General features: G+C 50.2%; 3 protein-coding genes across 3 annotated transcripts; 1 reads left to right on the forward strand and 2 right to left on the reverse strand.

The window, feature by feature from the left end:
- Positions 1-680: 680 nt before the first annotated feature.
- Positions 681-3410, forward strand: LOC148216036 (NADH dehydrogenase [ubiquinone] 1 subunit C2-like). The gene is made up of 4 exons (XM_088140486.1): positions 681-960; positions 2214-2356; position 2583; positions 3230-3410. Exons 1-4 carry the CDS (start codon positions 813-815, stop codon positions 3277-3279), a joined length of 342 nt encoding a protein of 113 aa, XP_087996612.1. The 5' UTR covers positions 681-812; the 3' UTR covers positions 3280-3410.
- Positions 3411-8143: 4733 nt separating this feature from the next.
- Positions 8144-9779, reverse strand: LOC112543156 (thyroid hormone-inducible hepatic protein-like). The gene is made up of 2 exons (XM_025177359.2): positions 9255-9779; positions 8144-8425 (listed from the first exon to the last, which is right to left on the reverse strand). Exon 1 carries the CDS (start codon positions 9672-9674, stop codon positions 9279-9281), a length of 396 nt encoding a protein of 131 aa, XP_025033127.2. The 5' UTR covers positions 9675-9779; the 3' UTR covers positions 8144-8425; positions 9255-9278.
- A 6157-nt stretch (positions 9780-15936) lies between these two features.
- LOC103048594 (mid1-interacting protein 1A-like) lies at positions 15937-17620 on the reverse strand. The gene is made up of 2 exons (XM_025177328.2): positions 17063-17620; positions 15937-16204 (listed from the first exon to the last, which is right to left on the reverse strand). The coding sequence occupies exon 1, from the start codon at positions 17502-17504 to the stop codon at positions 17082-17084; it is 423 nt and encodes a 140-aa protein (XP_025033096.2). The 5' UTR covers positions 17505-17620; the 3' UTR covers positions 15937-16204; positions 17063-17081.
- Positions 17621-18780: the final 1160 nt, after the last annotated feature.

Consider the following 18780-nt stretch of genomic DNA (forward strand, 5'->3'; position numbering starts at 1 on the left):
CCTTTCGGAAAGAGACGGAGCTGCCAGATCCAGCCTGAGAGGCCTTGATTCCAAGTTAAAATGGGCTGCGTGGAAAATGATGGGGCGGCAGACTTTAGCACTGTGAAAAGGCTGCGGTTTGGCCATCCTGCTTTTCCTTAGAAAGGGAAAGTGGCTTGTCAATTTCACCTCCTTTAAAAAAGCGAGTTGACACCTTCCCAGGGGTGTCTGCAGGATGTGGTCAAAAGAGTCAAGATGGCGGCCAGGATGGTGGGAGCGACGCCCACCCGCCCTTTGCTGCATGACCCCGGAGTCCTCCAGCTTCGCGCACTCAGACCACCTCCCAGGCCGCCCCCCCAGACGCGTCGGGACTCCAGTTCCCAGCGCTCCCAGCCGAGAAGGGGGCGCAGGGCGGGGCGGCTCCCGGGAGCTCATCAGGCGCTCCGATCCGCCGACGCCGAGCGCGGTCCTGCCCCTAATTTCGGACTGAAAGCAGAGAAGCGACACGGGGCGCGCACGGCCACGCGTTCCTTTCCTTGGACGTCCTCCCGCGCAGCGCGATTCTCCACCTGCGCGCTCCGCCCACCCGACCTTCCTTCGCCGAACGCTGCGCGCGCCGCGCACAAAGAAGCCTCCCGGGCGGCGCCAACGCCCCGCCTCCCGGCCAATCCGGGCCACGCGGCGGAGAGGGGCCGGCCGGGAGCCCCGCCCCCTCCGCGAGGGAGGGAGCGAAGGACGGCGGAACCGGGAGCGGCGGAACGTTCCTCCGCGGGCGCGCGCGGCCACGGGGAAGGCGTTGCGGGCAGCACCCTCCGCCACCCTTGCCGCTCGCCATGCAGCTCCGCTTCGCGGTCCCGGACCAGGCGCGCTCGCTGCCGCCGCCGCCGCTGCTCAACTTCCCCTCCGTCTGGACGGCGGGCTGCTTCTGGCTCAGCGCCCTGCTGGACAACGGCATCAACCGCAGGCCCGTCCTGCGAGCCGGTCAGTCGCCTGGGCGCGATGGAGGGCTTAGCTATGCGCTGGGTCGCTATCCCGGCTTTGGGCCGAGGCACGCAACTGACGCCCCCCCTCATTCCCCCCCACAACAACCCTGTGAGGTGGGTCGGGTTGAGGGAGACAGACCTTCCAAGGTCACGCCAACGGGGCTCTCTTAGCCTCTTAGACCAGGCCCAATCCCATAATAATAATAATAACAAATTAATATATTATTATATTAAGCTGCCCTTCCGGCAAAAGGCTGATGGAGATTCTCAGCCATCCAGGCGGAATCGTCTGCAGGTCGAGTCGTGGCAACTGGACTTCTTATTTTGCTCTGATGCGTTTCGCTGCTTGTCCAGGCGGCTTCTTCGGGGATCAGGAGCAAGACATCCGCATCCCAAAGACTCCACTAATCACATCTCTTTCAACGAGCCCATCGTGTTCGTGAGGAACACAGCCGCCCTCGTAGACCTTTATCGGGTCCCCCAACCGGCTTTCTAGACTGAAGAAGCCGCTTGGGCAAGCAGCGAAACACATCAAGCCAGAAGAAAAGAAGTCCAGTTGCCACGACTCGACCCCCAGAGAGCACCGTTCAAAAGAGACGATACAAAATCTAGGCAGGAAACCCATCCAGACTAGAGCACGTCCCTCCCGCAGCCGACACTCGGATAAGCAGGGATCGGCGCCAGACACACCGTCAGACAGAAAACAATCCCCAATCAAGGAACCACCAAGGCGGAAACCTCACTCCCACCAACACTGTTGGGGCAAAGTGACTATATGAACCGGGAGCAAACCCCACCTCACCGGCACCGATGATGTTCCCTAGTTGGGTCACGAAACGTCTGCAAGCAAACAGCCGAGCTCAGAGAGAGCACCAAGGACTCCAGTGCTCCCTTTTTTAAATTATGGTGCGCTTGTAAAGAGCGTCTGGCCTTGATGCGTTTCGGCTGGGGTTGGAGGTGCTGGTCAGCCAGTATGCAGGGATGGTCTGCCAGGAGGGAGCTGAGGAAGGGCAGACCCGCTGTGGGGTGAGGAGAGGAGGAAGGGGTCTCTGGGGATTCAGTGGGAAGAAACAGGACGGATTTAGCTGTTTCAGTCCAGGCGGAGTTCGGCTTCTCTTCTTCACGCCTTTCCTTGTAGGCATCACCACAGTGACAACCACGTGGGCATCTGCCGTGCACCATTGGAAGTGCTGCTTGTGGAATTCGGGGCCGGCTGTTAAACTTCTCCTTTGCTCTCTTGAATCTTTCCAGGTCTCCATCGTCAAGTCCTGATGGCCACTCTGGGGTTTTGTTTGGGCTACTACCTGAAGAGATATTCCAATTACTACTACGCCGAGCGGGACAGAGAGCTTTTCAGTTACGTAAAGGAACATCCCGAGGACTTTGTGAAAAAGGTACTTTGGTGTTAAATGCCGTCAAGAAGAGCTGTGCCCGTGCGTAATGTGTGGGACCGGCTCGCGTTCGGGAGAGGAAAGCAGTCGCTTTCTGGGGCAGATGGGGTTATTCTTCCTGAGTTGCCCACAGCATGGATGTGATACAGACCCCAGATACTTCCTCAAGCGAGTTGGGACAAAGCCTTCACAAATCTATAAAAATGCCCCAGGTGACAGCTGCAGGCAGGGTGGTCAGTGATGAGGATGCTGGAAGTTATACTTCAACAACAGCTGGATTCCTCTTTGCTCTGGGTTGTCCAGGGTCAGGAGTGTGTGGAGTTGGAGAGATAATTTTATCTCAGGTCTCAGAATCTGAGAATTGGGGGGTGGGTGGGTTATACCATTGATTCAGTCTTGATTCTTGGCGAGTGCATGGACATGTTCATGCATATTTTCTTGGCAACGTTTTTGGAAGCGGTTTGTGCTTCTTCCTAGGGCTGAGAGAGAAGGACTGGCTCAAGGTCGCCCAGTTGGCTTTCATGCCTAAGGCAGGACTAGAACTCCCCGTCTCCTGGCTTCTAGTCCAGCACCTGAACCGCTACACCAAACTGGCTCTCAGCAGGCCAGGCCGCTTCATGGGCGTGTTTATCAGCCCCTCTAAACAGGGCTACAATCATGCAGGACCAAGGAATTCTGCTTTTCCAAGAACAGTTTGACTTAGAGTTGACCGTAGACCTCCTTAACAGAAGCTCTTTCAGCCCTTGCTTGCTTCAAATCTCTTTAAGCAAGTACTGAAAAAGAGAGGCAACCGCAAAGATGCAGGAAGTTGGTGCTATTCCTTGTTCATGGTTTCTGAATAAGCTTTATGAGCAGGATGATTTCTTGTTTTGGTAGAACCAAGAAAGGTGGGAGATATTCTGGAAGACTTCGTCCCAATTCGCTGAAGACTGTGAGCAGATCCTGTCTTATTCATGGCGTCTTTCCATGCTACTCTTGCGCGTGGAAGCCTTCGGGGTCAAATTGCCTGCTGATAGATGTGGATTGTATCCTTTCTCATTAAAGCTATATGAAGGTACACTCTGCCTTTTGCTCTTGGTGTACTCCCGGAAACGGGGGAGAAGACATCTGGGAGATCTGGCGTAAATAATGCGCAGAATTTACCACTGCGGAAAGTGGGAATCCCTGGCGTTATCTCAACCCCATGTTACGCTAAATGATTTCTGTCAGTGGGTACTGATCGTGAAGAGACTAATCACTGAATAACAGCTCCTGTGGTGCAAAGGGTTGGGAGGAGATTGCAAAGCAAAGGGATACCATTTTGGCAGCCTGACATCCCAAAATGGGTCCCGTAATCTTTCACCTATTGGAAGGTGCTCCAGTATCCAGTCGGCAGAGGCAACTCTGCATCCATTTGGAGGATCTACCTGCTGAAAGGTGTGTTTTTCTGGCCGGTCAGAAGGAACTTCTTAAATCAAGGGGTCAGTCTGTGACTTGGCTCAGCCCCGGAATGGTTTGGTTTGGTTTGGTTTGGTTTGGTTTGGTTTGGGTATCAACCCCCTTAGTGTCTATGAAGGATGCTCTGAACGCTGGAGCTGAGCTGCCTCTGAGCGTTCGTCTGGTCTCCCGGTGTTGGACGAGGCAGGGCAACGTGGCCCCAAAGGGTTTCAGACCGGTTTCTCCCTCTCCACCTCGCTCCATTCTCCCTTTCCAGACCCGGGGGGGGTCTTCTCAGAAAGGGTTGGGCTAGGAGCAGGGAGACCTAGGTTCGAGTCCTCCCTCACTGGTGACTTGGGGCCCCCCTCAGCCCAGCCTACCTTGCAAGATTGTTGTGTGGAAAACTCAGCACTGCACACATCCTCTTGAACTCCTGAATAGGAAACAGAATGTACAGCTAATGGAGTTTGCATCGTGCCAACAAGTTGAGATGAGGCCCCGGATGATACAACGGGACTGAAAAGCTAAGCGGTGCCTGACATCACAAGGGGGCACGTCCGGCTCCTCAGAAGCTGTGGATTTTACCGCAGCGAGAGGCAGGGCCATGTCTGGCTTGGAAAGCTTTGGAAATGGCGTAGAAATGCACAGGATGTCATGGATATCAGTGGCTCTTCATCCCGGTGGTTCCATAGATCCCCACATCCAGGGGAGTCTTTCCACAAAAGCCTTTCTCTGGGAAAAGTCAGGGGAGCTTTCTGGTGGGATCGGCTGGCCTTCCTTGGCCCCCGGGGCCTGGAGGTTAGAGCTTCAGTCCGGTCCCCTCAGCAGGCGGCTCCAATTGTCCTCGCAGGCCTTTTAAAACTGGATTACAGGCCTTTTGGTGGCATTTCAGCTTAGCGGAAAAGCAACCGTTGCACGCAGAGGGCCTGGAGAAGTGATCATCGACGAAGACCCAATATCCAAGTGCTCAGGAAGACCCCAAGCAGGGTTTCCCACAGTCTATTAAGGCAGGGTTTGCTGGGCTATAGTTTGCTGATTAAGCCAACATGTCACACTAAGCCTTCAGCTGCACAATCCAACCACCGGATGGTTTTGCACGTGTGACTCTGTAAAGGAAAGCTGATTTGGGTATGATGGGACTTGGCTGATCTCAAGAGAAACTAAGCAGGGTTTCAGACTTGGGTTCGGACACCTTGGTTAGAGCCCAGAAATCCCAAGGCTGCGGGCTGGACTGGGAAGTTGAGGGTCCACCCCAGAAGACGAGAGCAGATCGCCATTGCTCAGAAAGCTTCAGGAAAGTGTCCTGAAGTCTCAACCCCCAGAGGTCAGCATCACTCCGGGGAAAGAAATTACATTTCTTCCTTAATTCACGTCTCAGCTCTTCTACTTGAATCACCTGATAGAAAAATTATGTTTGGGTCCTTAGAGACAGGCCCGGATTATGACCTGCTAAGGCCTTAAAACTAGGTTAATAATAAATTGTAATTAAAAGAGAAGTAATGGTGGTTTGTATTCTTTCATGTATCCCTGGCAGAAATGCAGTGAAGATCTAGTCATCCAACAAAAAGTGTTATCTTGCAAAACCCCCTCTGTGTGTTAGAAACACCTTCTAACAAAAATATTTCAGGATTCCTTGAACATTTTCAGTGATGCTAATGTGCAAAAATAAAAGAAGAACAGTTGCACAAAGGCCCTGCAACCCCCCACTGTGTTAGTTTTGCATCTCATGGAGAAACAAAACCTTTTCTTTCCCAATTTCTGGATGCTGAAGTAACCAGAAATTACGAAGGAATTTGCACCAGGCGTGCATGAAAGCAAGGAATTGCCACACGTGTGTTGCAGTTGTGTCATTTTCTTTTACACGAGTTCCAGTCACGAAAAAGGTCTGGCCCCTTTGCTCTTTAATCTGTTGGTGGAGCATCTTCCAACCTTCTCCAGCCTCTCCTTCCCCTGTTTCCTTCGACATACCTGGAAGTTTTCCTCCTAGAGGGAGCATCATCTGGTAAAGCAACCCTGACTTAGAGTCATCACACGCTCTCAGTGGTTTTCTCCATTTCTCCTTTATCTGCTTCAACCAACGGTGTGGACCGTGAAAGCCCCTCTTGTCGCTGTTCTTCTGAGGCCTCTTGTGCGAAGCCCTCGGATCTCGGCTGCCTCGTGCAAGCCTCAGTTTCCACCGATTATCCCTTAGCAGGGAGATGTGGTTACTGTGGTCCAGGGTGACCAGGCGTTGGGTGGGGGGGTGAGGCAAGCCCCGCCCCTTTTGTACGTGCGTTGTGATGTCACAGAGCTTGCAGTGCAACGACACCAGGGCGCTTTTGTCGTGTTGACGGAAGGGAGCTCCTGCAGATTCCCCTGCTACGGTCATTAGGACGCCCGGCTCGATGCATCTGGAGGAGGCCAGGTTGGGGAAGTGCGGCCTAATGGGTTGAGCCGTTCCTCGGTGGACTGACTGCAATGCCCATAAGGCACCATAGCGAAAAGGCACCCGGCCCCACAGACCTTGAGACGAGGTCAGGATTAGGAAATCGGGATGCCTGAAGCAATGGCTTAAGACTTCTGGCCAGCTTCCACTTGACGGTCAACGGCGCGATTGTTTTAAAAAAAGAAAAGCGACTGGGACAGCTCCAGACTGGAATGAAATGGTTTATTTTTGGAAGCCCGACTGCCACAGATGGCCTTTGGGCCAGAACGTCGCCTGCTGAAAAGGGTCCCGCCTTTGTCTGGAGAGAGATCTCTGCCCCGAGCGGAGGCTGCCAGGGGGTTCTCCGACGCTGTCCAGCCTGAAAGCAAATTGGGGCAAAGATGCCCAGTCAAAACCCCGATGATCTTTTTTCTCGATCTTATGGATTAAGGATGGTGCGGTTTTAGCCCTGTGTCTGCAGGAGGATTAGCAGGGAACACTGCAGCCGAGAGCCCGTTTGGGGTTCTGGTGACGGAGCTCGACCGGCCCCCGGGAGACCGTCAGTTCCAGTCCCCTGCAGGGCTGGCGTTCCCTGGAGGCTTTGGGCCGGTCAGGCCCTCCCTCTGTGCCCCAGACCCGTGCGGCGTAGTGGGGCAGGGGCCGTTTAGCAGCGGGGAGACCCACTTTCTGCTCAAAGAGTAGGGGAGATGGTAGGTCTCGAAACTGCCGGCCCTTCGGGTGACTTTCCAGAATAATTTTGCTTCTCTGGTGGATGCTCCGGTCTGGGGAGAGCAGCTGCCTGCAGTGTTGGGTGTGGGGGGGGGGTTGCAGACGTTGCAGGGTCTTCCCCACCCCCTGCCAAAGGCCTCAAGAAACGGATTTGAGTCTGAGCTCCGCACGGCCTGCGCCCTCCTCCTCGCCCCACTTCCGAGGCCCTTCCGGGGGAAATCCTCCAGCTCGGCCGGGGTGACTCGAGCCCCGTTCGGTGGCAGGCAGAGCCGGCCCTGCCCCCCCGGCCCTGCCCACTGACTTCAGGGTCCATTGGCAGGGCTGCCCTGCTGCGCTGGGCATCTGGGAAGAGGTCAGAAGAGTCAAGATGGTGGCTGTGAACTATGGTGCAAAGAAGGGAATCATTATGGGGGATATTAAGTATTAATGTAAATTACCCATTTTTAAAAGGCATTTTCTTTCTCCACAAATAAAAGAAATGACACAATATGTTTCCCTCTGGCACAGATTTTCCTAATCTTTTCCAACCATAGAGATTGTTTCTTTCTCATTTGCAATTTCCATATTTTCTTCAGGTCTTGATAAACGAGGGATATGCCTAGAGTGCCACAATTTTCTTTCTTCTGTTTTGCTTGTCCTTGTTTGTTGTGAACCACCCTTTTTAATGCGCACTGCAGGTTGAAAAAAGGGACAGGGCTTTGATTGCAAGGTCACAGCCGCCATCCTGACTTTTTTGACCTCCCCACCATGAAAACACCTGCACCCCGCCCCAAAGCCAGCTCTCCCCGCCTCTGGCCAACCCTGGCGATGCAGAATGAGAGAACGGGAGAGGAGAGGAGAGAAGGGGGCTCCCTTGTGGCCAGTTCTCATTCCCACAGAGTGACCTGTTGGATGGGGGACCAACAAGATACCCTCTCCCCTTCTTTTCTCCACCCACCAGTCTTGACCGAGAAGGGGGAGGTTTCTCTCCTCTCCTGCCAGCCTGGTTGCAGGAGGACAGCAGCTGGGAGGCCGTGAGCCGTTGGCAAGGCAGAAGCCTGGAGCAAATCCGGGCGTGGAGTGGGGGTCCCCTTGGTTTTGCCAGAGAAGAACTCCTTGTTCAGGCTGGGCTGCGGGAGGACCCTCCAAAGCCCTAGAAGGAGAAGAGGAAGGCCTGCAGCAAAGCAGGAAGGGCAGAGTACAGTATAGATGTCATGAATAAATGTCCTGTGAGGCTTGGGTATAAACCATAATAAAGGTAGTTTAACAGCAATAAAACACATGTTTACATTCCAAAATAACTGCTACAGTTAAAGACGCCACTGACAATAGAAGGAGCTCATCGTCCTTCCAGATGGACCCGGGTTAGCGCTTAAAGCATAAGGAGCCCCGGACGTTCAGGCCCAGGCATAAATAAGAACGCCGTGAAGTCCGATTCAGTGCTTGAAGAACTCGGGCTGTCGTCCGTCCCCCGTCCAGCCGGGGAACATTTCTCCGGCAGCCTCCACCGTTTCTTCCCGAGGAGAGACGTTCTGGGATTTGTTCTGGGAAGGGAAGATAATTGGGAAAGTTAGACAGTGCCGGTCCCAGCACGCCTGCGTTCAGAGGGGAGGTTAAGGGGCTGGGGAACGTCCTAACCCAGTTAATGGACCTTGACAACTGATCGGAGGGATGATGGTTGCAGCCCGGCATGGAAGTCGGGGCAGAAAGGGGTGGAGTGGGGGAACGTCTGGGGGCTGCCCCTGAAGACAGGATCCCGCATCTTCCTCACCACACAATGGCAGTGTTCACGTCACAGTTTGTGCCCAAACAATTAAAGCACACAACAGCTTAATGCGATGCCCAGATCACGGCACGCGACTGCAACGAGCCGGCCTGCACACCACTCATCCCCCGTCTAGCACGTTGTGCGAACACAGCCTCGCTGTGCGTTCGTGTGACAGTAGCTGAAATTCCCAGACGTGCAAAGACGGGCATTTCTAACTGCGCTTGGTTTTTATTTCCCTCTGCTGGAGTCGCTGTCCCCTTTGTGCCTCCGCTATGGATTGCTGATAGCGAATTTCAGATTATCGGCCTGGAAAGGAAATTTGCCCAAAGAGGAATTCAGCCCCAGGGCTGGGGAGAGGTTTAAAAGCGGGTCTTCCTGGCTCACCTGCTCCCAGTCTGGGGGCAGGGGTGTCAAAAATTCAAGATGGTGGCCACAACCATGTGATTGAAGCCCCATAAGCCAGGCTACCACTAAAGAAGAATGGGATCGTTCCCCCCCGGGCCCCCGGACACAGCTGGTGGCTGCCCTTGTAAGTTGAATCTTTCTGAAGGGCAGAAACGTTTCCTAAAGGTTCGTAGCCAAGGGGGCTCTTGAGAATGGCTTACCTTGACAGCTTCGGGCCTGAAAGGTCACCACCGAAGGGGAATTTCACTCTGGTTTATCTGCCGCAGGATTCCGTTATATTTGGAGGTCACGTCGTTCGCCGCTTGGGTCAGCCGCTGGAGGACCTGACGCAGGGCAGCTACGTGGTAAGAAAAGAGACTCTGCAGGTCGGCGTTGTCTTTGGCACCCGGGTCTCTCCGGGGTGGGGTGAAGCTGGCCAGCCGGTCGCCAAGAGGCGCTAGACTGCCCTCCACCAGGAATCGGATGGACTTCAGCTGGACATAATATTCATAGAGGTCTTTGTCACCGTCTGACTGGCCCCCAAAGCCGTCCTCCTGCTCCTCGAAGGAGACCCCGCGGAGGAGGCTGGGGAACATCACCGTCTGCTCCATCTTGTGGATGGCGGAGAAGTACTTTTCCATGGCTGCAGAAGAGGGACTTTCTGGGAGCCGGAAGTCAGCCGGTGTGTGGAAGTCTCCACCAAGTTGGGAGAATGGCAGGGAGCAAAGGGTGGTCCTGCCTGCCGGGCAGTTGGTGGCCATTTCTGAGCAAGAGGGGGAATCAGCCCCGACTAGCGTGATCGGGCCGGGTTCCATCAAAGGACACTCCTTGTTTCTCCGCAAATCAGACCCCTTCGTCAAACACACCTTCCTCTATCGCTGGCAAAGTGACTTTATTTACACATTCTGACACTCTGAAGTTGGACTTCATCCAGTAATTTGACCTTAGCCGATTCCTGGGTCATATTGATCAATAACAGCCAACTGAGTCATGCTGGGCAGCTCAGCTGATGCAGAGGAATCACTTCCAAGAGGTGCTAAGAGCTTGAGAATCCCTGGAGAACAACAAGGGTCTAATTCCTACACGGAGTAAGGCCTCCTATTAAAGGCTGGAAAACCTTGGATGCTGCCAGAGGTGTTGGGGGGGGTCATCCCAAAGGTCAACATGGTGCCCATGGCATGCATAAGATGGGACAGACTCAGATCACGTGATTGCCGCTACCATCTTGACTTTTTTGACCCCACCCCATGTACACTATGGCAGTAATATTTTTTTTCTCAATGGAAAGTTATATGCACCAGCCCTTTCTCTCTCTATAACTCTCTGGCATCTTCCGTGTCATCAATTAGTGCAGAAATGTTCAGTGGCATAAAGGAACAAAACACTGACCCAGCTTCTGATCTAGGCAATATGTTCACACAGTACATAGAACCTTGTTATAGACCTTCAGACTAGTCCACTGTGTGAACCTGGTCAAGATGAATAGCATATGTTTAGTGTGTTGTGGGAACTTAAACGTGGGGTTAATTGGCTTAACCGGGGTTCAGTTAACCATGGGTAAGGAGTTGATGTTGAGTTGAGTTAAATCTGGGGCAGTCAACGTGAAGCTCAAAGGGACTGCTGTGCACACAGGTGCTTTTCTTGACACTTCCCGTGTTTTTTGGTTTTAGATTCTTCCAAGCAGAGATAAATGCAATCTTGCCCAAAGCAGCATCGGTGGGGGGCATCGAGAAAGTCAAGGTGGCACTCACAATCACACAATCAAAGCCTCACCCCTTTTTTATCTACAAGCCCATGGACAGGGGACGGGGCTTCGACCACTGGTTGCAACTGCCATCTTGACTTTTTTGACCCCCCCACACCGCTCCCATATCACGGGTGTCCTGCTTGCAGACTTCTCCCATCCCCAAATGATAAGACAGATCCATAACAGTTACCATCCCATCCAACCGCGTCAGGCTGAGCAGTCAGCTCAGTGTTGATGACCCCAACTGGGGACAAGAACCTTCTTCGAAAATGGAGACATCCCCGGAGTGTGAAATCTGTCTTGAGCAGGGGGGAAGCTGATGGCCCTCTGTTTGTTTTGCTCATTCGGGGTGGCCGTGTCACTGTGCTAATATTGCACAGCTGTGTCACTAAACTGATATTGCACAGCTGAACGCTTTGGAAACCCATATCACAAATCATGAAGTTTTGGGCTGCCGAAGGCTGGAACGGTTGAGCGTTTTCCTGGGTCTGAAGCAATCCAGAGAGGACTTGCTTTCCTCCAGGGGTTTCCTGGATCTCTTCTGCCTGCCCCTTCGTTCTCCAAACCTACTGACCAAGTCCACCCCTCCCGCTAAGCGACAATATGGTTGGTTTGATTTTGTTGGGACCACCCGTGGCCCCACTTCACGGTGTTCGTGAAGGCTGGCGTATGGCTCAGACGCGGTGGGCAACGTCTTCAGTTTCTTCAAGAGGAAATTTCTTTGGCGGGGTCGGCGACAGCCCCCTCCATGAAAGGAATGGTTGACATCTTTTGCCCCTCTTCTCTCCTGGGTGATAGATAGCTTTTGACCTTTTGGAAGGGGTTGGAATTAAACCCAGGATTTGCATGCAATTAACTCAAGGGACACACGGGGCCCAGGGGCTTCCATGGCGAAGGAGCGAGCTAGGGTGATGCAAGCAGCATTGTGGCTTTGCAGTGCAGGCTCGGCCCTTTCCTAGGCGCATCGCAATGTCGCACACATGCCCCAAAAGACAGAGGTTGTGGTGCAAGGCTCCAAGGCTGCTTTCAGACACCACTGTGCATTCCTTAGGTCCCCTGGTTTCTTATTCCTGGCGTTAACATGCTTTGTGAATCTAGCCCCTGGGTCTTACTTGGAAACCATCGTTAAACGATTCATGGCTTGCAATGCTAGAGTAATTCACCCGTTCAGATAGAAAAAGGGAGGAAAGAGGAAGATCACTGGAACAACCCTTTGCAGCAGGGAAAGGTTTTTATTTCCCTCTGCTGGAGTCGCTGTCCCCTTTGTGTCTCCGCTATGGATTGCTGATAGCAAATTTCAGATTATCACCCTGGAAAGGAAATTTGCCGAAAGGAGGAATTCAGCCCCAGGGCTGGGGAGAGGTTTAAAAGCAGATCTTCCTGGCTCAACTGCTCCAAGTCTGATTGACTGACTGATTATCAAATCTATATAGCCCTCTTCACAATCCATTCCTCCATTCTTAGTGTTTCTGTAGTCTTCCATTTTTATGCATATAATAATAAACCTCAGTTACCATATATTACACCAATCATTCATGACCTTTTCTATTGTTTCTGTTTCTACTGCTGGCATGTTACTCCCTCAGCCCTGCAAGGCTGCTTCAGACCCTGGACTGAGTGGCCTTGTGCAATCTCCCCTCCCATTACTTCACTTCGGTTTGCACAGAGCCGGCTTTGCTGCGTCATGCAACTTCTCATCATCCTGCTAAATCAGGCCCTGGATTTCTGCCCCCAGACTTTGCCTGGGTGGGATTGTCCTGGCTTGGCACGGGCAAGAACGCCACATGAGAGTAGACCTGCCACGAGCTGCCCACATTTGGCTGGCGTGGCCATTGCAACACAGCTTAGGGCCCCTTTCGGAAAGAGACGGAGCTGCCAGATCCAGCCTGAGAGGCCTTGATTCCAAGTTAAAATGGGCTGCGTGGAAAATGATGGGGCGGCAGACTTTAGCACTGTGAAAAGGCTGCAATTGGTCCCTTTTTTCTTATCGTTAGAGAAAGTAGCAGAAATTTATTGATTTATTTTTCAAATTTATATATGTCGCCCATCTCACTATACAAGTGACTCTAGGTGGAAATCCTGTCGCTTTCCCCTGGTTAAATTTTTTTTTCAGTGTGTCATTGGTGAACTTAATAAAGGGCATAAATGACAACAGTGAGCACCAGAAAGTCAAAAAAGTCAGGCGGGAGTCCACAGCCGTGTGATTGAAACTCTGCCCATTTTTACATCACTGCATCCACAGTGTTCATGTTACTGATCCGAAAAGGAAAGAAGGACATACTTTCTCTAAAAAGGGGACAATCGTAGCCCTGAGACAAATTCCTTGGCTGGGGTTGAGCCCATAGGTGCCTGCGGGCACATGTGTGTCAAAATCTGTGCAGTGGTGAACAGGATCTTGTGGTTCAGGCCCCTGAAATCAGCAAGCATTAGCCAAGGTAACTAAATAGAGTCAACCCCATATTTTGGGTACCAAATAGAATAATCTTATTACAACAGCAGAGGAACTGTATACAATAAATAACTGGCAATAGGAAAAAGTGATTAGGAACCCAAGCTATCCAAGAATTAGAAACCAGGTCTCTTTGTACAATTTCTAGAGAAAGAAGCCAGTTAGAAACCATCAACCTTTGTTCATTCTTGACAAGGTTCACAGGAAGCTGATGCAACCAACTTGATCAATTGCTTGCTTGCTTGTAAACGTTTGTCTTCTCCTCTAAGAGAACCTCCTGTAGCTACAGATCAGTCAAACTTCAAAGTAGCCTTCAGGTGTTGGTCGCATTAGCTGTAACCGATAGAAGAAAATATATTACCTGTAAGTCAGGAGCAAGGGAGAAAGCTTTGCCTTCATCTTGCCCCTATTATAGGTGCATCATGGTGCCTGTACAAGAGGGGCAGGACTTGCAACACGCCTCCCCGTCTGCCATCTTGTATTTTTGTTACAAAGGCACGGTGGGCTCCTCCAGGTCTTCTTTGCAGGGGCCTGAACTGCTCTCTTCCCAGCCCAGCAGGGTTGGGTCACAAGTTCGTTTGGATTGGTAAGCAATGACCCTGTGATAGGATTGCTTAAGTCTTTACTCCAAGCCAGTATAAGAAAGCCACATAATATCATAACGTGAGACATGGAATCATGGAATATCCAAGAATACTGAAGACTATAACATAACACAAGGCAGCAATCAAATAATATTCAAGTACCAGAATACTATAAGACAAACAAGGAAAAATCTTATGTCCCTCTGCCAGTCAGGAACCCCAGGGAGATGATGGGAGATGGACCCTTTCAAAGCCAGCAACGATGCATCGTCTTCCTGGTTAGGTCTGCACTGAAGTTCCATCCCATGGAGGTTTTGACTAGCTTATATAGGCTCTGAACCTTAATTAAGCACATCTGCTTTTCAACGGTCTCATCTTGCTGGATTTTACCAAGGACAAGGACGACAAGTCTATCTTATCTTGGAATGTTTTGCCCTTATACCAAGAATGAGACCATCAAGGTCAAGGAGTCTTTGTTTATACCAAGTGGCAATGGGACCATCTCAAAGGTAAGGAGTATCTGTTTCTAAAGGTCAATGGGATTGAAGATGAGAAAGATCATCCTATTCTACACGTGTGTCACCGAGGACAGGGTGAAAGAAAGTATCACCCAAGTATGACTCTTTAGTGACTAACATAAATGCTTAATTCTGCACTGCTTAATGAATCATTACATGAAAATATAAAGTCATGTAGAGTTCTGTGCGCCATGCACCTAAGATAAAGAGGCGCACTCCACTGTCCAATTCCTTCTCACCAATCTTCTGGTGGAGCCACCAGCACCACCCAGCTCTCTTGCTTTCTCACCAAGCGACAGTTTGGGGCATTGCGAAAAGTGCCAATGGCTGCCCTGAAGCCCAACAATTAGTTGAACATTCCAAGATGAGAAAGAAGTGTGGTGACTATGGGACATTTGTGTTAGCCCCCAACTTTCTAAAATACTTTTTAGTTTCTTGTAAATATAAACCAAAATTCCATAAAAGCTGGTTAACTGCAAAGCAATGGGCCAGGTTTTGTTCTTCTTAAATGCCTCTAGATACCATACTGGTTCCTTGAGCAATCATGGAAAACAAAAATGTTGGGTAACTGTAGCCCCAAGGTTTGTTTGGAAGTGGGCCAAAAGATAAACTGGGATGTTGGGGGAGGCCTCACAGTTCACATTCTGGTATTTGGTGTTTTGTGGGTGGTCATGCCCAGCCTGACAGCCATTTTGCCCACAGGCAACCCTAGAACTACAAAATCTGGGCTACAAATATCCAGATAGCCACTAGGGGGTGGCAGGATCCTCTTTGCTGCCATCAAGTGGTCATAAGCAGTTGTGCACCCCATATATCATCGTCTTGGAGAAAGCCAGTTTGGTGTAGCAGTTTAAGGCATCAGGCTGGAACCTGGGAGACTATGAGTTCTAGTCCCACCTTAGGCACAAAGCCAGCTGGGTGACCTTGGGCCAGTCACTTTCTCTCAGCCCTAGGAAGCAGGCAATGGCAAACCACTTCTGAAATCTCGCTAAGAAAACTGCAGGGACTTGTCCAGGCAGTTGCCAGGAGTCAACACTAACTCAAAGACTCTATCTATCTGTCTGTCTGTCTGTCTGCCTGCCTGCCTGCCTGCCTGCCTGCCTGCCTGCCTGCCTGCCTGCCTGCCTGCCTAACAGTCTGCTTATGGGAGGCGTTGAGTGACAGCACCCACATGTTCCCCAAATCCAAGTGTATTCCCCACAGTGAAGCTGTCCTTTCAATCTGGGCTTTGCTGGGAACCAGGAGGGCCAAGGGGGTATGTTGGCTAAGGTGTTGAATTAGGCTCAGAGGTTGTCCACTTCGGACCATAAAAACTCAGTAGGAGATTTGGGGCCAATCATTCTCTCCCCATCCAATCTACGCCACAGGGCTGCTGTTGGGGGAGGGAATAAAATGAAGGGGGATCCTCACAGAAGCCGCTTGTGCTCTCGGAGAAAAAGTGGGATATACCCCAAACCAAATCAATAATAGTAATTAAAGAATTACATGTTTGGGTGCTCTTTCTCCAGTTCAAATTACCTCAGTTATCAAGGATAGGAGAGTGGACACAGCAACTACTTAAGGTCCAGACGACTAGAAGAACTATGTTCTAAATGAAAAACCAGCTTGTACAGCAGGAAATACAATCATTTATTTTTTTAAAGCAGCAAACAATTTCAAATAGTAAAAAGCAATAACCCACAAAGCCTAGATTTAGCAGAACCAGGCATAGAAAACTCTTCTGTTCACAAATATCAGTGCTGGAATGATTCAAGTATGACGTTCCACAACCACCAGATAAATCTCTCTCAGCGACTCTCCATCCAAGATCTTCTTCCCAGCCAGAGGACCCTAAATCGTGCCAACCCATCCATGTTGCAGAGTACAGCTTGCCCTGAAAAATAGGTAGCATACAAGACGTTAACAAGGAGGCTTGAGGCCTAATTTAAGCCAAGGTTTCTCCAAACTCATCCCTAGAAATGTATACAGGTATTTCATCCCCTTCTAATTTGGGACTCTGGGATGTTCTGTGCTGAGGGGCATCCACAGGGGTAGGGGGTCAAAAAAGTCAATGTGTTGGCTTTGATTGTATGGTTGTGGCCACCATTTTGAATTTTTTGAACCCCTACTCATGCCTGACGAGAATTATGGAACTGTAATTTAACATATATGGAGAACATCATCCTGGGGGGAAGCAGTCTAGAGCCTGATCTGTAAACACTGCATAGTGTAGCCAAGTCAAAGCAAAACCATTTGTTTTGGAATCTCCAAAGAATACGTGTTCTTACAATACTCGGGATTCAAACACGAATACCTGCAGTTTGAAAAGTAATGGCATTATAGAAACATTTGAGGACCTGTGAAGATTGGAAAATGTACCCTTGACTAAGCCTTATCTGGAATTAAAGATGGAAAGACGATGACTGTTAAATCCTTCTCCATAAATACTGTAGAAAAGGAAGGAAGGAAGGAAGGAAGGAAGGAAGGAAGGAAGGAAGGAAGGAAGGAAGGAAGGAAGGAAGGCAGGCAGGCAGGCAGGCAGGCAGGCAGGCAGGCAGGCAGGCTGGCTGGCTGGCTGGCTGGCTGGCTGGCTGGCTGGCTCTTTGATCATGTTAGCAAGAATTACAATATTAACAGAGTACATGAAATAGTTTTTCAGTCATGCTGTAGTTCCAATGGAGAAAGTTTTAGAACAGCAGAAGATGCAAACAGGGGAACAGAAGTAGACATTTGCTGTACAAGGATAACTCACCCTTTGTTCAGTGCTATTTTTACCAACGGAAAGGAATCCCGTTCTGATTGATCTGCCCCAGAATTTCATTGTACTTAGAAGTCACAGTGTTGGCTCTACTTGTCAGTTGGCTGAGGACATGATATAAGCCAGATATGTGATACTGAAAGAGTCCTTCAAGATCTGTCTTCTCTGTAGCTTCTTCCCTGGAGCTGAGATTCTTGTCATTAAGAGGAGGTAGGCCGTTCTCAACCATTGACTTGATGGATTTTAGAAGCGTGTAGTGTTCATACAGATCTCTGTCGCTGGAGCATTTCGTATTAGAATTGTCTTCAACTATATTTTCCTGATTTTCCAACAACACCCCCTGGAGAAGGCTGGGAAACATCACCGTTTGCTCCATGTTACGGACAGCGGAGAAGTATCTTTGCATGAGGATTCTCTCTCCATAGTGATTCTCCATGGCTGGATTCTCAGGGACTGAACCTTCTTCTCCTTCAAGCTAGGTTGGCTGTGAGGATGCCTAGCTCTTGATCTGGAAGGTATCAATTTATATACCAATGCCCAAATCCTGGTCTCTGTCACCAAATATGATTGGGGTGGTTTTATGCCATTGGTTGTTCAATACCAAGTTCAGGGAATTTCAAGATTGAGGGAGTGACTTGTTATGATTGCTAATGTGATTTTATTTACAGTCTGGAGTCATTTCCAAACTCTTGCTTGTACAGTATTATCCCTTGACCTTGCCATGTTTAGATAGTTGGCCCATAAACAAGGGGGAGAGAGCTACATTGAGTCATCAAGCCTGGCACCGCATGGATCTCTCCCAATAGCTTTTGGCTTACGAGAAACCAAGACAAGGCTGTGCAAAGTGCCAGGAAGAACATTTCATCATTTGTCCCATTTGTGAAACCGGTTCATCTCACCGTTGGCTGAGGACCATGAGACCAGAGCACCCACTGTTTGCAGAAGGGTTATCCAATCACCGCAAGAGACAAGACACAAGTCAGTACAGTAATCTATGTTTGGCTCTAGTTGTTCCTTCAGTCTTGGTTTCTTCCAAACACTTATAACAGGATTGGGTAGCCTGTGGTTGGCAAGCTGGAAATGGATCTTGGCACCCATTTTGTGGCTTCAATAGCCCCCCACCTTCGAGTTTAAGAAGAATCAGAAAGAGGAACATTACCCCACCTGCTTTGATTTACTTATTGCTATAATTTTTAAAAAATATGGAAATACAGCATGCTGTTACAGCAGTGGTTCTTATATCACTCTATATTTGCAACACGTATACCCCAAACACATTTTAGAAAAGAAAAATGGGAGTGGGAAGAGCTACAATCCATTGCTTTCTTCAGAGGTGTGTCTACTTGCCCAGAAGAAATGTCCATGGTCAGGAATGCCCATAGGATGTGGTCAAGAAAACCAAGATGGAATGATTGAAGCTTTACCTGTTTTTATGGGCATCACCCATAAAATTCCTGAAACTAGGGGTCCTCAATTTTGGGGGCTCGGGGGTCAATTTGGAATTTTCAAAGCATGTCATAGGCACTCTTACAAAATGGCTGCCAGGGAGTCTAATTCTTCCATTAACAGAAAGGATCATTACCGAGGTTCCTCCCTGTCGCCCCATCTAGTTTAACCTTTTCTCCTCTTCCATCTCTCTTACTTCCTTTTAGTTTCACCTAGCTAAAGGTGAATAACTTTTCCCCAAGCGAAGCCGTTATTTTGCAGCAGAT

The sequence above is a fragment of the Python bivittatus genome, unplaced genomic scaffold, assembly GCF_059951505.1.
Source record: "Python bivittatus isolate LINGU-HERP-01145 unplaced genomic scaffold, Pbiv_v1 ctg000340_np1212, whole genome shotgun sequence".
NCBI classification, from domain to species: Eukaryota; Metazoa; Chordata; class Lepidosauria; order Squamata; family Pythonidae; genus Python; species Python bivittatus.